The sequence below is a fragment of the Candoia aspera genome, chromosome 1 (assembly GCF_035149785.1).
Source record: "Candoia aspera isolate rCanAsp1 chromosome 1, rCanAsp1.hap2, whole genome shotgun sequence".
In the NCBI taxonomy this organism is placed as follows: domain Eukaryota; kingdom Metazoa; phylum Chordata; class Lepidosauria; order Squamata; family Boidae; genus Candoia; species Candoia aspera.
The window spans coordinates 23,861,922-23,881,142 of NC_086153.1; the positions used below are offsets into that span (position 1 = coordinate 23,861,922).

The window sequence follows — 19,221 nt, forward strand, 5'->3', positions numbered from 1 at the left end:
AGAATACACTGTGGCTCAGAGGCTTCTTGGAGTGCCGCGGCTCTGGGGCTGCAAGCTTTTTGCAGCCCCACAGCCATGGTGCCCCAGGAAGCCTCTGCATTGCACTGCTGGGCTGGGCTGGGGCTGAGCTTCACATGGTGCAAAGGGGCTTCCTGGCGTGCCATGGCTCTGAGGCTGCAAAACGTTTGCAGCCCCAGAGCTGCAGTGCACCAAGAAGCCTCCGAGCCACAGTGTCTTCTTTCCCTGGCCTTCCTGAGCTCGTGCCACACCACAGCACCCCTCCCCCAACTTGTGTATGGCCTGCACTGGCCCTCCCAAACCTCCTCCACCCCCCAGGGTACCTTACCTGGGAGTCCCACCTCTTCCCGCTTAAAGACCTGCATGTCTTGGGGTTATGACAGCAAGTGGGACTGCCCGGGACTGCCGTCGCTAAGAGATGCAGTCATGTGATGTTGCGCCTTACAACCACATCGCTTAGCAATGGAAGTTCTGGTCCCAATTGTGGTCCTAAGCCAAGGACTACCTGTATCCATCGTTCTCTGTTACTGAGCAGTCAGTCCAGATCATGCAATTTAAGTCCTGCCCCTGCAGATACCCTTGGCTATCACCACATCTTATGGATATATCATTTAGCTATCCGTTGTGTAAAAAAGTAATTCATTTCATTTTCCCCCCATGTTTAGCTTTAAGTTCTACCACCATGGGGAGATAAATGTGTTTTTTATTCACACTATCCACACCATGCATAATTTCATATACCTCTATTATATCTCCTCTTACCTGAGTTCACTTCAAGCTAAAAAGCCCAAGGTACATGTGGTCTTTGCCCGTAAGGGAGCTGCTTTGGTCCCCCAGTCAATCTGCCTTTTTTACCAACTTTTGCCAACCCTACAGTATCCTTTTCCAAATATTGTTAATATAATTGTGCCCAGTATCATCAATACAGCCTAACCATGGATGTGGACAAGGACATCACTATATTGGTGGTTTTACTTTCTATTCCCTTCCTACTGATTCCAAGCTTGGAATTTGCCTTTTTTACAGCAATAGCACATAGGCCTAGCTATCATGACTCCAACATCATTTGCTGATCATTATGGCCAGCTCAGGTCCTATTTGTGATGATTGCCTTAATCCAAATAAAACTCTCAGACTCAGAATCTCAATTCAGGTTCTTGGTTTATTTAGAAAAGAGTGCAAACAGGTAAAAAGCTGAGAATGAGGAAAGCGCGCCTAAACTCAAACTAAATAGCGTCTTTGCAAACATCACACCACCCCCTCCCTCACAGACAGCCCACCCCACATTCCCAGGTGCTCCTAACGAGCTCTGCTGATCAACAGGCAAAAAGTCCTTGACATTTAAGAGATAGTCGAAACACATTCCTCCCTGGCACAATCCAGCACGTCTCCCGTACAAGGTTCCCAGCAGCACCCTCCCAGCCAGTACACGTATCAGCACCATGGCAAGCGAACCATTACGGTGTAACAACACCGGAACGGTGAACATGACACTATTAATATATGGGTGAACTTGGACTTTTTATGCTAATGGGCATCCTTTTGCATTTGCTTCCACTGAGATACATCTGCCATTTTTAGGTCCATTCAGCATCCTGGTTGATTTTGCTTTAGTAGCCTTTGGAATATATTGTAACATTATGTTGCTATGTGTCTGTTAAACTTATTTTCTGATACAGTTTGTAAACTTATTTTATTACTGTGTGGATTAATATGTGAATTAATGTCATCTTTCACTACTGCATTTGAATACACTTTTATTAAAGAATGAAATCGCTTATATCCAGTGTCTCATCACTACTGGAACAAAATTTTTGTCCACAGAATGCAGTAAGTCCCAAGTTGCTCAGTTAGAAAAATGAGACCTGGAGAGTGCTGCAGCGGCTGCATCATCAGACACACTCCATTGATCTGCTGAGTAAGTACCATCGTGACCTCCAGACTGAGAGGAAAGATGACTGGCTGAGATTATTCCCATTCACATGAGCTCTGTGCAAGCACCTCGTTAGCCTAACTAAACAGCTATTGTGGGGTCTTTTCCAGAAGAACATTTTTGATGCAAACTAGGAACAGAAGTATAGTGCACAGGAACAAAATTGCACTCACCTAAGAACTAAATGCTTGCCTTCCAGACAATGTCTTTTGAATCTTGGGTTTGATGAATAAGCCACCATACTTGGGTTTATGCAGCACGTTAAGCCAGAACTAAACAAACTATATTATGACTTAATATAAGAGAACCAAATCACAAGAGGCAATTCTTGGATATTTCAGTCAACCACTGCTGAGTATGAGTAAACCAGTCAATTGGGCTAGTAGCATAGTGAGGAGCCTTACAGAGCAAAGTTATGCAGGCCTCCTAGAAGACAGGAACAGTGACACGCACTCTTTGTGGGCAGAATGTTCAAGACTAGCCACCTCCAAAAAGCAGGCAATGGAAACATCTTGCGTGAGACCTTGAGAATTTCTGCCACTGGTCAGAAAAGTCAGTAGAAGGTTTAGATGCCCAAACTCTATTTGGCCTCCTTGGCTGTGGGACACACACTGCATCCCTGTGTCCTCACAGAGTTCTAGGGCTTGCAAACTGAGATTATTTCTGAGTTTAGCTGCTACTCCAACAAAAATGCCACAACAGTTTTTGAGCGCTTCCCTTAAATCTGGGTGATTCCCCCTTGACTGAAATCCCCATCTAGTCCTACTTTCCATCTCCTCAGAATGTATGTATTAAAGGTGGGATAGAAAATAAATAAATAAATAAATAAATTTGCATTTATTATGGCTGCCCACTCCAGAAGACCCTAGATGGCATATATCTAAATATACAACTAAGACAATTAAAAATATGAAACTGCTTTTTGTGTCTTCAGGACGTCAGAGCAATTGCTGATGTTCTTCTTGAAAATTAAGGGTATATGCTCAAAATTATATCATGGAAATTGGTTGGCTTTACTTTTCTGCATTAGCTGGACTTGGAGCTTGCACATGAGCAGTTCATGATCTGTTCCATAATCAGCCCCTGAAAACATCTTTACTATTCCACCTCCCTGTACCAATAATACAATTGATTTGATTTCTGTGTGACATCCATGTATATAGGATATGTCCATGTATATAGGTGTTGTTTTGGTTGCTGGAAGACTATATCAGCAATGAAGAAATCATTGGACTGGCAGAAACTGATAGGTTGTTGTCCTGCTTCATTTCTGTTTCCTAGGCTATTCAGTCGAAATGTTTTTCTTCTTAAGATTTCCAACTTTGGTATTACAGTCTCCAACCATAAGCAGCACATCTTGCTTGCATGTTCTACCAATTTCAGATTGAACTTGACCACAAAACCATCAATCTCCTCTTCTGCATCAGTGGTTGGAGCATAAACTTAGATTACTGCCTTATTAAAGTATTATCTGCAAAGTCTAATTGATATTACTCAGCCATTGACTTCATTGGACTCAAGTATTGTCATTGCTATATCCTTTCTGACTATGAAAGCAATGCTTTCTTCGTTTTTGTGTCCTGAGTAGTAAACAGTTTGATCTTCTGACTGACAGTATCCAATTCTAGTCCATTTCAAATTGCTAATGCCTAAAATGTCAATCTATAGTCAATGCATTTCATCTTTCACTATGTTGAGCTTTCCATGTTCATGCTTCCTTTGTTCCATGTTCCTGCTGTAATTCTGTCTTTGTAGTTTCAGATTTTCCTTTCCTGCATCAGCAACTAGGGATCCGGAAATTTTTATTCTAGCCGTGTCATAAATACCATTAGTACTCCAAAAGATCCTGAATAGCGTGAGTGCCATCTGACCTGAGGGGCCCATCATCCAGCACTATTATCATCAATCACTTCATATTTTTATCCACATGGCTTTTTGGTAAAATATAGGGGTGGTTTACCATTGCCTTCTCCTGTGCAGTATGAAATGACTTTGTCATTGTCATTAAAATGATCATCTGCCTTCAGCACCTTTCTATGTCACTGCTGCCCAATATAGGTGCCTGCTTGCTCTAGCTGGGCAGCTGGGATGCCCTCCATGCCTCAAGTGAACCTACTGGGATTACATATACTCTTGGCATACATTCCCAGCATTCTTTACTCAGCCCTACCAGGATGAGGACCACCACTACCACCATCATGAGGCAGTGCAGCAGGACTTACTAAATGCTTGTTGGCCATACATTACTATGACAACAATCCCAACCACTGTAGATTTTTAGTAAGGAATGGCTAAATAGGCAAACTTATTGTGACAGTAAACTGTCTACTAAAATGTAATGAATCAATGGCCTTACTGGAAGGAAAGGAGCCTCCTGTGATCGTACAAGTTAATCTCTTTAAGGGCAAGGGGGCTGATTTAGGATCACCTAAAACGGCAGTTCTATACATGCTTACGCGAAAACAGTTTAATAGGACTGGATTACTATATATGGATATATTAAAAAAAGCAAACAGTTTATGCAAACTTGCCAATCGTCTTTAAAATTTTAGGAATACCTATTTCCTCTAAGGATGAACGCCCAACAGAAGATCTACTAGATCCGGACTGCAAAAACCCTGAAGATTCCTAGATGGCAGCAAGTTACAGTTTTCTGGGTCTCCCTCCCTCCCTGCCTTCTTTTTTTCAAACTTCTATCACAGCCCATCTCCCCAAAAAGGGGGATTTCTTCCCGCCATCTGGCGTCCGCATTTTGCGATTCGTAGTCGTTCGCAAAATCCATAGAGCATTAACATTACGAGGGAGGCGCGCCTTGACTCCGGCCGCAGCGGAACACCATCCATTCGAAGAGGCGGGACCTCTCTCGATCTACCAATCCCCTTTCCTCGTACGCGCGCTCCACCCTGGCAATATCTCGCCCACAAAAACCTGCCTTCTGCGCCCGCTCGGTTTCCGTCTTTCCTTTTGTTTTGCGGCACTATCGTAAAGAAGAGGAGTCTGCCCTAGAGCGGCTAACAGAAGCTCCTGCTTGACGGCCGGAGAGAAGAAACGGGGGGGAGGGGTTGAGAAATCGCTTCGTTGTCGCGAGGGGCGTCTTTGCCATGGGGCAGAAGAAGAAAGGTAGAAGGCGGACGGGGCAGAAGGGATATTGGTGTGGAGCCTTCTAAAGTAGATGCCCTCCAGATGCATTGGATTGGGCGTGGGACCACGCTGTTTGGGTATTCTGGGAAATGTAGTCCGAACACAGATGTAACGCCTCACGATAGGAGAGATACTCGTGTACATCGACGGGAAGTTGCGGCTGAGATGGCTTTAAATGTGATCGGCATCATTAGCGCAAAAAACAGTAACAACGTGGCCCAAAATGCTGGTTGATTGTTCAGAGATTCGAAGGGTTGGGACCCTCTGCTCAGTGTACGAATACACATTAAGGCATCTCAGAGAGAGGGCTATCTGTCTGTCTTCCACCTGAACAGATCCACTGAAGGGGAACCCACTTCTTCTCTGGGTAATTGGTATCCACTGTCGAAGTGCGCTTACCATTAGGAGGTTTTCTTTTAACATTCAATCACAACCTGCCTCCCTCTAATTTAAATCTGTTATCCCATATCCTGCTCTCTGGGGCAGTAGAGAACCTGTGGAACCCCTTTCAGGTGTTTAACGATTAGCATAACCTATCTTGCTCTTCTCGGCTTCCTGGTTCCTTCAGTTTCTCTTCGTTATTTGTGTGTGTGTTCGTCTGTACCTCTTTGAGTCAGTATTGACTCCTGATGACTGCCTGGACAAGTCCCTGCAGTTTTCTTGGCAAGATTTCAGAAGTGGTTTGCCATTGCCTCCTTCCTAGGATTCAGAGAGAGTGACTGGCCCAAGGTCACCCAGATGGCTTTGTGCCTAAGGCAGGACTAGAACTCACAGTCTCCTAGTTTCTAGCCTGGTGCCATGACCACTACACCAAACTGGGTCTCTTCGTACCTCGTTTCTGATTTTCTGATCATCCTTGCTGCTTTTCTCTTATCTGTTCCACTTTGTCTTAATCCATACTATGTGGTACCCCAAACTGGACACAGTATTGATGGTGGAATCTGACCAAAGCGAAGTAGAACAATTACTTTTTATGGTTTGGAAATTATGCTTCTGTTATGTTGATGCAGCCTAAAATTGCATTTGTGTTTTTTTGCAGCTCAATCATATTGTTGGTTTAGTTTGTAATCTATTCCATAGCCCTTTCCACAAGCATCATTGCTAAGTATCCCCCTTGCTATATCTGTGCATTTGATTTTTTTCACCTAAGTGAATAACTTTGAACTTGCCTCTGTTAAACTTAATTCTGTAACTTTTGGTCTACTTCTCTAACATATCAAGGCCATTTTGGAATTTCCTTTCTGTCCTCTAGGTATTATTCCACCCCCACCCCCCCAAATTTGATATGCATTTCCTGCATCTTCTCATCCAAGGCATTATTGAAAGTGTTGAAGAGCATAAGATCCAAGATTAACCTCGTGGCACCCCACTCATATCTCAGTTCAGTTTGATAAAACATTACTAAGCGCTTTTTGGGTATGATTTCCAAATAAGCTGGGTATCTGCCTACTTGTCATGCCCTCCAGTCTATGATTATTCTGTGTGAATAGTTGTCACATGGAAAAGAACAAATTATTGCTTTAGGGAAAAACGTTCCTCCAGGAACTCTTCTGCTATTACCTTCCTTCTTGGAGTCTTCAGACATCCTTGAGGAAAGCTAACTAGGGGAGACCTGATTATTTTCACTTCGTCCTCTGCAGTATGCACTACAGTGTCTTCCTCATTTGTAGGCAGCATTCCCTCAGCTCTCACACATCATCTACAGCAGAGCAGTGCAGATGCCACATTGCTGAGTACTGAAGGCACTTTGTGTTCTGTGACTCAAGTGAATAGGCTTTGTGCTTTGAGAGAAGGGAAAGGCTATACTGCCTGAGACAACACAAGTCTGTTTACATTTGTATGGGAGAAATAACTTTTGCACATACTCTCTCACAACCTTTTACTTCTGTTGTAGGGGATCTCAGCCGGGCAGAACTGATGATGATGACTATAGCTGATGTCATCAAACAGCTCATTGACGCCCATGACCAGGGCAAAGATGTGAACTTAAACAAGTGAGTTGCCTGCTATTTTTTCTTCGCTTTTCAACATTTTACTGTGTGGTTTTATCTTCCCCACCTCTTATGGGGAAGGCCATAATTTACATGTAGAAGGGCTCAAGGTTCAGTCCTGGACATGGACCAGGTTAGCAGCCCTATAAAAGGTTTGTACCTGAGGTTTTGGAGAGCTTGTTATAGTAGGCAAAACTAGGTTGGATAGGCCCTGGTCTGGTGCTTTATTAGGTAGTGTCTTAATAAATACTGGATAAATGTTTTAGTTCTGGTGTCAAACAGCACTTGCCCACATCATTTATAAAACACTTTAATCCACAAGTTTGGTAGAAGTTTTGTATGGTAGATCGAACACCATAAGTGTATGCAGAACGATATATGTCGCATCTCTGCTGTTGAGAAGGTGGCATATTCTTTTAGTTTAAGGGCCTCGATTGATTAACCTTCATTGTAAAATGGACATGCAGACAGTCATTTATAGGCAAAGGTTTCAGACAGTGCAAAAAAGAAAAACTTAGCTTATTTTGAGGATTCTGACTCTTAATAAGTTCCTCTTTTGAGGGAGACAGACGGTGACAAAATTTGTTAAATAAATAAATAGGGTGGGCTCACTAAAACTTATTAATCAGATAAAAGAAACTAGTGTATTAGGAATGTGTTACAAAGACCAAAACATTATTTATTTTTCAAATTTTTATGGCCGCCCATCTCACAAGGAGTGACTGCACCTGGTGGTTTCTGCTATTGATTCAGCAAATAAATTTGCAGAATAGGTCAGTGGTGAACCAGTCTGCAGATAGTCATAACTTGGGTAGCATCATGCAGCAGAGTAATTCTATATCCATGAACTCAGAAGACAGAAAGGTTGCTGCCATCCCTTGGATTCTCCTCTAGCAAAGCAGCTAATTACTCCTACTGGAGAGAGAGATTTCCTAACTATGGGGGTGCTCAGCATGATGCCTGGAGGTGTCAAAGTGCTCATAGATGTCTTCCTTGATGCCTACAAAGTTTCCTGACTCAACCTGACCTTTTAAAAACTTCTTTTCATAAAAGTAAATGGGAAGCTGGCAGGTTTCAAAGCAAAACCCCAGCCTCTAATATCATAGTAATTATTAAGAATGCCTGTGGGTGGGCAGCTGCAGCCCAGTTCTTTGTTTGAAAGTATGCTTATTTTGAAGAAAAAGGACCAAGGTTAGCCTTTAGATTTTGCAAAGGCCACAGAGGGACTTTTAGGAAACAAAAGTGCTGAGTAGCTACAATCCAGTGCTTTATTTGTAAACGTGCCCAGGGGTGGATTTTTGCAGGAAGGAAGGTTTTTTTAATAGTAATTATATTAAAAATTACAATTACAAAGATAAAAACTAATACAAATTAAAAAAAGAATAAAAAGAAAAAATAAAAGATGTAGAAAAGAAAAAGTAGAAAGAAAAATAGAAAAGAAAGAAAAAGTAAGAAAATAGTAAAGAAAAAAAAAAGAAATGTATGAAGCAATGACTTCCCCCTTCATCACAACAAATATAAACAATTTTAGTAACTTATCACCTTCTCTTAAAATACAGCAAATGATCTCTTCTTCCTATATCCCATCTCTTACCTATACACAAATTCTTAAAGCCTCATTGTTCAGTCCTGGTCAGCAAAAGTCCATTAAGGGTTACCAGAGATAACAACACATCTATTTTAACCTTGATCAAATACACCAACTTTATATTCCTTCCTTTTACTTTTAACAATCTTGATCTTTAGTCCCTTCAAATAATGTCCTAGACCTTGATTTCTTTTCATTTTTACTTTGTCCCTTCTCACAAAATTCTTCAAAGCTTTAACAAGCCTCTTTTGTAAATCTGTTATAGGAAAATTATCCAGGTCACTCTCTTGGTTTGTTATTTGTATATCCCTTTTAATTATTAAGACATCATCTGGTTTCTTTTGTATGGCCAGTGTAGCATCTTTTTCCATATTATTCTTGTAGCCTGTTATTTTTAAATCCACTTTCAGATCAGTCTCAGTCTTGTCAGATAAAATTTGTTCCTCTTCCATAACATCTTTTAAGCACAGTCTATCCATAGAGGCAGACATTCTGGGTCCGTTGTTCAAAAATATCCCTCAGCATGTCCAATGTTAAAATATTTTGCTTCATTCTGTATTAGTAAGTCAAATTTAAATGTTTGCCTGGTTTAATTTTAGTGTTTAGTTCCTTCAGGTTCCCTCTAGTATCCAACCTTCTAAGTCTCATCCTATCATGTTTTTTTTTAATCAAAACAAAAGCATTTTCCCATGGGAAGGATTCTTATAATTAATTCCAAAATCTTATTTCAAATCCGTCTGGACCCTTAGTCTGCTTGTAACTTTCCAAAATCAAAGTTCTCAGCACCCTTTTGCTGGGGGCCTCAGTGGCTCAGTGGTTAAGGCGCTGAGTCAGAGGACCATTAAGGTTGGCAGCTTGGCAGTTTGAAACCCAAGAGCACAAGCCATGTGACGGAGTGAGCTCCTGTCAACTTGTCCCAGTTCCTGCTAACCTAGCAGTTCGAAAGCATGCAAATGCAAGTAGATGAATAGGTACCACTTCGGTGGGAAAATAACAGGGACGTGAAAGGAGCCCCCTCAGGCATCCCCCGGGCAACGGTGACATCACCGGCAAATCCTTTCAATACAGAAGCGCCTTGGTAGGTGCTTCTGACACACACACACACACAAACCTTTTGCTATTTATTCCCCCCCAAAATTTCTAAGTCTTTAAGCTTGTATTTTAAACTTCTTTCACTAAAGATTGAAGGAAACTCATCCAGTGTTATAAAATTTGTTGATCCAAAGGTTCCTAATAGCTGAAAAGCAGTTAACAAGCAATTTCTGAAAGCAATAAGAAAAGGAAGCATGCAAACCCAGTGTCCTTAAAGGTGCTGACCATGGTTTGAGCAAGATGGCTATTCCCTCATCTCCCAGAGCTCTAAACCTGCTGGAGACCACTGTCTGGATCACCAGGCTACTTGCCAGCTGTTCATTCTGTCATAGTCATCAGCTCTGCTTCAATTTGCCATTTCTTCCTCAGAAGTCCATTGCAGGAGGGGAGTTTTGAGGCAATAGGAGGTAGTATTCTGATGAATAGGTGCTTTGTAACTGAATATGCTCCCCCACCATTTCATGAAAAGGTAAACCTCTACCCCAGCAGCCAACATTTTCTCAACATTTGAAATGTGCCCACCCTCTCCAAAAGGTTAGAGACCCCTTGCCTAGCTTAGTCAACTCCACTTGAAAATATTGCAAGATTTCTCTGAGACATGTATATCCCACCTGAAACTCCAAGGCCATAGTTGCAGAATGCAATAAAAATATGGGTAATATTGTAATGCAGCCCACATATAATTTGCAAATGTATCATTTTGAAGAACTTGTTATAACTGGCTCCAGATATTGTAAGCCATCTCCTAGAAACCTACTTGAAAGAAACAAAAAAGGTTCTTCTTTCAGGTACTTGGAAGATTCCATGTTCAGCACATAATATTGCATACCTAACATTAGAAAATATAAATAGCTCTGCATATTAAAGAATACTCTACTCTCCACAGCAATAATATTTAACCTGAAACAGTGGTTGAATTCTATACAGGTAGCCACTTGAAGTTGCAACTGCGTCATAAACAAAACACACAAACTTTAGTTCCAAACTTTCTCTATTTTTTCAATATATATGACTGACCACTTGCCCTGCAACTCAGGGGGGCTAAAATTAAAATTAAAAATGGCAAGTAAGAAACAAAAGACTTAAAACATATTGCACAGAAGACAGTTTATATGTGTATATAATTAAAATGGGTTACATAACCTCCTGACCCAGTGCCTAGAGGAAAAGCCAGGTCTTTGAGGCCTCATGAAAGGCCAACAGGGTCAGGGCCATTTGGATCTTAAGGGGAATGCTGTTCCATAGGGCAGGCGCAGTGACAGAGAAAGCACATTTCCTAGGTCCCACAAGATACCGCTGCTTGAGTGATGGGACCAAAGCATGCCAGTACCCTGTCAGATCTTAGTGAATGGCAAAAGGTAATTGGCGATAGGCAGTTCTACAAATAGCCAGACCCCTATGCCATGAGCGGCTTTTTAGGTGACCGCCAACAGCTTCAATTGCACTCAAAAACCCACTGGCAACCAATGCGACTTGTGGAGTACTGGTTGTTCAGGGGCATACTGAGGTGTGCATGTAAGTACTAGTCCCACTACATTCTGGACCAGCTGTAGCTTCTGAATTAACTTCACAGACAGACCTATGTATGGAGCAGTGCCACCACATCCAGAACCAAAGATAGATTTTCAGATCCAGGCAGTCCCAAAATCCATAGCTACTCAGCCTTGCTAGGGTTGAGCTTAAGTCTGTTCCTCTCCATCCAGACTTCCACAGCCTCAAGATGCTGAGATAGAAGCTTAACAGATCACTTGGTCAGACCAGCGTTTAGATAAGTACTGTAACTGATATCTAACCCCCTGCCAACGGATAGCCTCACCCAGTGGTTTCACGTAGATGTTGAATAGGATCGGGGAGAGAATAAAACCCTAAGATACCACCCGAAAGCAAGGACATAGGGCTGGAGATCTTCCCTCCTACCAGCACCAACTTTTTTTAATCTGTTCTAGCATACTCCAGTATAATTGTATTTGAAGAAAGACATACATAGCAAAAGAGGCAACCTGAAGCTTTCTGGTTATTACTGACCACAGCATTAACAATCTCTTGCTTTGAAATCCAAATCATCTGGAGAGCACCAGGTTGCCTATCCTTGTTGTATAGCCTCTAAGTTGCATGGCTTTCAATTTCAGGATAAAAACAAAGACATCTGCCAAGTATGGCCTTTCAGCACAGCCACGCCTGGTTGACATCATTGCTGCTGTTCCCCCTCAGTACCGCAAAGTGCTGGTTCCTAAGTTGAAAGCAAAACCCATCCGAACTGCTAGTGGGGTAAGTCTGTTTTTTTCATGCACAAGGTCCCAGTCAGTCACATGAATTTCCACTTGAAAAGGATCAGTACTGTGCCTGAGATCTTGAAAAGTATTGCCAACCTGAATAGACCAAAGGAAAAGAGATCTGAACATTGCAGAATTTGTTTGTGCTTTCTTAAAATCTGATATCCACCAGTTGGAACTGGGTGCAGGATATGCACAAACATAGAAATAACATATACACTTAGAACTAAAGAATAGGATAGCTTTGAACAGCTGCTGAGCACATGAATTTGCTGAGAATGAAAACTGAACTGATTTTTGTGTTGCCCCAAACAACTTTAAAGTGGAGAGAGGAAGTAATTTTGTTGCTGCAATGTTCAAAAAACATTTGTTGCTCTGTGACCAAAAAAAAAAAACCCTACCAGAAGATACTGATATTGCCATCCCGGGAGAAATACTAGATGGACTAGTGGTCTAACCCTGTAGTAAGGCAACTTCTTACATTCTTCTGTAGGAATATTTTGTTTCCCTAGCTTTATATTTTTCCTAGGTAAATTGTTATTCTTTTCCAATTAGTTTAATAGTTACTGTTCTGGCTTGTCCAATAGATGTAATTGTCAAAGTATCACAGACGTACATAGAGGTATGGATGTTTTTTGAATTCAGATTGTTTTGAATTCAAAACACCTACTACGAAATGCCCCACTTCAAGTGTGAAATTACTTGCAAGCTTGTTTTCCCCTTTGTGTTCACGTTTACAGTTAAAAAAAAAATCATTGCAGCCTGTTTTGTACTTGAAGCAACTATTCCGTGGGAGAATGTGGTGTGTGTGTTTCGAACTCAGATAGACTGAACTTCTCACTACTTTTGCAAAATCGGTATTGACAGAACCCTTTCGCTGTCTTGCTGAATGTATGTCTCAGCTTGGATATTAGAAGATTAAGAGCATGACAGTTAATTACTATTTGAACACATGAGTGATTAATGTTTTGTTGCAGCAGCAATCTAGTTTGCAGCCCATCTTTGGAGAGACCGTTTCAGAGGGGTACGGGTATCTGCCTATAAAGGACAAACAAGAGAAAGACTTCCTTAAGTTGAACTTCACTCTTGCTCTATATAGTTTTCTTGGGAACAGTATGCAAAGGATTTCCCATTGTTATTATCCTGGGAGTGGTGTCTCATTCAAATACTAACCAAGCTTCGTTAGCTTTACGAGATCAGTTAAGGCTTGCTAAATGCTGTAATTTGTCATCTATTACTCAGGCAGTAAATAATAAAATTAATCTACAGGGAGGTAGGCATAGTAGAACGCTACACATGTCTGCTCAAAAATAAATTCTATTGAGGCTAAGGTGACTTACTTTCAAAAACTGGTTGTAGAATTGTAGTCTTAAGTAAATGGTTAGTTTCTTTTGGTGATTTTCAGGAAAAGTTAAAGTGAATATGGAGTAGGTTCCAGAAGTTCTGAACAGAATAGAAGTTTTAACCCTTCCTTCAAAAGTTGTGGATTGATGTATCTGCTGTGTACAATATGCCCAGATACTTAATAACTTCTCTGCAATACTCCTTTCTTTCAGATTGCTGTTGTGGCAGTAATGTGCAAACCACACAGATGTCCACACATTAATTTCACAGGAAACATATGTGTGTGAGTATGCCCGATAGTATGTCAGAATATCTTAAATATGCAGCCAAAACATATTTTCTTGGTGTTTTTTTTTTTACTTTTATCCTTCTTGTTTAGAGTCTTTTGAACTGGAATGGGAAATAAATATGAAGGAATATATTAAAGTGTTCAGCTTCATTGACAGGTATTTAAATTCCTAATAATTATAAATGTTTTAAAATAATAGATAGGCTTTGCTGTTCCTTACAGACTTATCTGAAATGAGGCATGCATGCATATCATCACTTTTCTATAATTATGGTACCTGTTCTTTAAGACACAGGTGCACAACTTCATGTTCTTTATTTTTTTTTCAAAGTATAATTAAGATACAAAAAAGATAGAACTAAAGAAAAAAGAAAAAACTAAAGAAGTGTCAATAGAGAGAAAACAGAAATGGAAAGTGACTCCCAACTTTCTCCAATACAGATATAGATAAATTTACAAATCTAGTCTCTTACCATTAATTAAACTATCATAACATTATTTCTATTAAAACAAACTATTTAATCACTAAAACTCAAAGTCAAAACTTCATTTTTTTCTATTACAAGCAAGTATTCTAAAAGTGGTTGCCAAGTAGATATAAATCCAGAAACAGAGTGTTCTCTTATTAGTGCTGTTAATTTAGCCATTTGTGCCAAGTCCATTAATTTAACAATCCAGTCTTCAACCATAGGTATTTGTGGATCTTTCCATTGTTGTACATATAGAAGCCTTGGAGCTGTAATCATGCATAACAGCAAAACTCCATGTTGTTTCTCTAACTCCTTTTCCATCAACCCCAGAAGAAACAGTTCTGGGGTTTCTTTGTATATTTACTTTAAGAATCTTTTGAATAGTAATACATATTTGGTCCCAGAACTTTTTAGCCTTCTCACAAGTCCACAAAAGATGATTAAAAAAAGGTTCCTTCACCCTGTAAACATTTCCAACAAACCTAAGTAACACCATTATATCTTTTTGACAACTTATCAGGAGTTAAATACCAACGGTACATCATCTTATAAAAATTTTCTTTCAGGTTATAATTAAGCGTAAATTTCAAACCTTTAGTCCACATATTTTCCCATTGGTCCAGCATGATATTATATCCAAAATTCTTAGCCCATTTAATCATACAGTCCTTGATGGGTGTCATGAGTAAGGATGGCGAGCAGGGGGCTCCCATCCAGACTGTAAAGCGCATGCGTAGCACTGAGGAATTAGGTAGCCATTCCAAGAGACACAGATCGGGCCCGCCTTAACCTTTCAGGTTTATATGTCTGGGTTTTTCCCACGCTTCTTGAGTTTGTTAGGATTGATGTCCTAACAGCCAGGAACCACGCTGAGACAAGGAACAGGTCTCTAGTGTTTTATTGCTGCTACATAACAGGAAAATCCTAACAAACTGAAGAAGCGTGGGAAAAACCCAGACATATAAACCCCAAAGGTTAAGGCGGGCCCAATCTGTGTCTCTTGGAATGGCTACCTAATTCCTCAGTGCTACGCATGCGCTTTACAGTCTGGATGGGAGCCCCCTGCTCGCCATCCTTACTCATGACAGTGGGTTCACCTTCCATATTCATCTGTAACAACACCTTATACATCTTAGTAATAACCCAATCATCATGTATACAAAGATCCATTTCAAACTGAGTTACTTCATTAACAAATTGAACAAAGTTCTTTTTATCTACTTTAAAATGTTCTACCAGTTGTACATAGGTGAACCAATGACATGTAAAACCTTCTGACTCTAACATTTCCCTTATTTTAATTTTTGGTTCACCCTCCTTAAAATTTAACAAATCTTTATATTTTAACCAGCTTATTCCTCCCACGTTTTCTCTTCTAACAAATGCTTTTTGAGGTGGCAACCATAATGGTACATTTGGAGACAATCTTGAAAGGTGAAAGGTCCCCTGTGCAAGCACCGAGTCATGTCTGACCCTTTGGGGGGATGCCGCTTTCACAACGTTTTCTTGGCAGACTATAGTGGGGTGGTTTGTCATTGCCTTCCCCAGTTGTCACCTTCCCCAGCAAGCTGGGTACTCATTTTACTGACCTCGGAAGGATGGAAGGCTGAGTCAACCTGAGCCAGCTACCTGAGAATCCAGCTTCCGCTGGGATCAAACTCGGGTATTGGGGAGAATTTTGGTCACAATACTGCCGCCTACCCCTCTGCGCCACACGAGGTTCATATTACCTTATATTTGTTCCAGATTCTAAGTATGGCACTCCTAACAAAATGATTTTTGAAGTCCTTGTTAACTTTAACTTTATCATACCATAAATAGGAGTGCCACCCGAATCTTAACTCATGTCCTTCAAGCTGTGGTAATTTCTTATTCTCCAAAGTAATCCATTCCTTCATCCAGAGCAAACAACAGGCATCAAAATACAATTTCAGGTTAGGTAGACCCAACCTCCTCGTTCTTTGGCATCTTGTAACAATTTATATTTAATTCTTGGTTTCTTGCCTTGCCAAATAAATTTTGAAATATCTTTCTGCCATTCTTTAAATGGTAAATCTGTTGACAAAGTTGGTAAAGTCTGAAAGAGAAACAACATCCTAGGCAAAACATTCATCTTAATCACAGATATTCTTCCCATGAGAGACAATTGTAATTTCCCCCATCTTATCAAATCTTTTTTCACATCATTCCAAATTTTTACATAATTATTCTGATATAACATGCCATTCTTAGTTGAGAGGATCACCCCCACATATCTCACCGTTTTTTTCAATCTTAAAACCATCAGTGATTCTTGATTGGACGAGGTCATATTTTAGTTAATATTTTGGTCTTTTGTTTATTTACTTTAAGACCTGCCAGTGACCCAAATTCTTTCAATTCCTTCATCAGATGTTCTGCAGTATCCAAGGGGTCCTGTAATATCAAAACTAAATCATCAGCAAAAGCCCTTAATTTAAACTCCTCTTGTTTGATCTTTAAGCCCTCTATTTGTTCATCTCTTCTAATGTCTCTGTTAAAAACTTCCAACACCAAAATAAAAAGCAGAGGTGATAAAGGGCATCCTTGTCTTGTTCCTTTTTGTATATGACATGGTTCAGTTAACGCTTCATTCACAATAATGTTTGCCTTTTGAGGCATATAAATTACTTTAATTCCTTGAATAAGATGTTCTCCAAAGTCTATAATTTCCAAAACTTTAAACATAAAGCTCCATTTCAAATTGTCAAAGGCTTTTTCTGCATCTAAAAAGATAAGAGCCGCTTGACATTTGTTGTGATATTGTAAGTATTCTATAATATCCAAAACCACTCTCACGTTGTCTTTTAACTGTCTTTTTGGTAAAAATCCACATTGATCACGATGGATAAATTCTTGTAAAAAATTTTTCATTCTTTCTGCCAATACTGATGCAAATATTTTTAGTCATTATTTATTTATTTATGCAAACATTTTAGTCACTATTTATTTATTTATGTATTTATTATTCAAATTTTTGTTACCGCCCATCTCCCCCAAAAGAGGGACTCTGGGCATTGTTATTCAACAATGATCTTGGTCTATAGTTTTTAACTAAACAAGGATCTTGTCCTTCCTTTGGTGTTAGAGCAATATCAGCTTCTTTCCATGAGTCTGGCACTGAAGACCCTAACAAAATAGAATTTGTCAATCCTTTAAAAGGTAACAAAATCTGATCTTCAAAACCTCTATAATATAATGCAGATAAACCATCAGGTCCTCGTGCTTTCCCTAGTTTTTTTTTTTATAGCTTCAGCTATTTCAAAAGTAGTTATGGAATCATTCAATATTGATTTTTGTGACTGTGTAAGTTTAGGTAAATTTTGTCTATTCAAATACTCATCTTTTCCAAGGAAACTTCTTGTTTTTTATACAAATTAGAGAAAAAACTGTGAAATGCTTGTTTAATCTTTTCATTATCCAAAAGTTCCACATCTCCTTCTTGAATCTTTAATATCATTTTCTTTTCTCTTTCTTTCTTTAATTTATATGCTAACCATCTTCCTGGTTTATTAGCAAATTCAAAATGTGTGCACAAGTTTTTTCAGGCAAAGGGCTGTACTTGGCATTTGATAGCATAACAAGAATACTCTAAAAAGAGGATGTAGCCTAAATGTAACATTATTTATATGTGAATTTAAAAACAATTTTGGAGGGACTACAGCCATGATCTGTATGGGCCTGGGACTTCAGCCTATAGACCCTTGATTTGTGGAGTTGGGGACGATTTACACATAGATTTGGTTTGCACATTATATTAAGCAATGGTTTCTCTAATAAATACATTAAGCCACTAACCATGGCTTATAACCACAATTACTATTGCACATAACACCTTGAGCCAGTACCAAAGAAACCACATTATGCTGTAGCATAATGCAGCCAGGGGCTCATCTAGCAACCCTCATTGCCAGCTTAGCCCTTAATGAAACAAGTTTGGGGTTGGTTTTTCTAGTACATCTGAGGACCCAAACAACTGTGTTCACTGTTTGAACTGGCAGGTCTTTGGTTCAATTCTTTCTTCTGTCTTAGAGTTGCTTGGTAGCCTAAATCAAATTCCTTTGCCCCCACTGCTTTCCCAGGGGCTTGATCTATTCGGCCCATTCGCCTGCTTCCCAAAGCAGTCACCTTGAAAGCTCAGGGCAACAGCTCTTTCTTTTGCCTTCAATCATCTGTTATTCATTAAAATGTACACAGACTATGGGTTGCCAACCCTTGCTTTTACTTAACCTCTAGTTATGATTTCATTTTTCTCTTGAAAATGCAGATACTGTCCTGGAGGGCCTGATTCTGACTTTGAATATTCAACACAATCTTACACTGGATATGAGGTACTGCTTTCAAGGGCCTATTGGTCCTATTTCAGGGGAAAATAATAAATTTACTGCAAAGCACAATATCAGAAATAATGGGGAGGACAAGTTCATTTTAGATCCATAGAATACTGATGGTTTTGGATTTTTTTTCTTTCTGTCAGTATGGAATAATTGTACTTCTGTCTGGTAATTATTAGTCCCAAGTGCAAGTAATGTGAGTTGGTCATTCCTGAGATAATTCATGAAGTACCCAAACACAATTAAAAATGAAAAGATGGTTGGGCGGTGCAGGTAAGCATACTTTCCACATTGTTGTACTGACACCTTTAGATTCATGTAACAACTTCCCCAACCTAGTCTTCTACTGGAGTACTGCTGGATTTCAGCTCCCCTAACTCTCATCCATGCCTCATGTGGTGCAGAGTGGTAGGCGGCAGTATTGCAACTGAAACTCTCCCTATGACCCGAGTTCGATCCCAGAGGAAGCTGGATTCTCGGGTAGCCGGCTCAGGTCAACTCAGCCTTCCATCCTTCCGAGGTCGGTAAAATGAGTACCCAGCTTGCTGGGGAAGGTGATGACTGGGGAAGGCAATGGCAAACCACCCCGCTATAATCTGCCAAAAACTGTCGCAAAAGCGGCATCCCCCAAAGGGTCAGACATGACTCAGTGCTTGCACAGGGGACCTTTCACCATCAATTCTCATCCAGAATGGACAATACATGTGGAGGACCTAAGTTCAAGAAAACT

At 40.1% G+C, this 19,221-nt stretch overlaps 1 protein-coding gene across 1 annotated transcript in view; it reads left to right on the top strand.

Moving 5' to 3' along the window:
- Window positions 1–4,964: 4,964 nt before the first annotated feature.
- Window positions 4,965–19,221, top strand: part of ELP3 (elongator acetyltransferase complex subunit 3) — a 107,713-nt gene continuing 93,456 nt past the window's right edge. Inside the window, exons 1-5 of the mRNA XM_063300645.1 lie at window positions 4,965–5,071; window positions 6,987–7,086; window positions 11,893–12,031; window positions 13,593–13,663; window positions 18,425–18,488. Of these exons, the coding sequence (XP_063156715.1) occupies window positions 5,053–5,071; window positions 6,987–7,086; window positions 11,893–12,031; window positions 13,593–13,663; window positions 18,425–18,488 (393 nt within the window). The 5' untranslated portion in view covers window positions 4,965–5,052. The remainder of the gene's footprint in view (window positions 5,072–6,986; window positions 7,087–11,892; window positions 12,032–13,592; window positions 13,664–18,424; window positions 18,489–19,221) is intronic.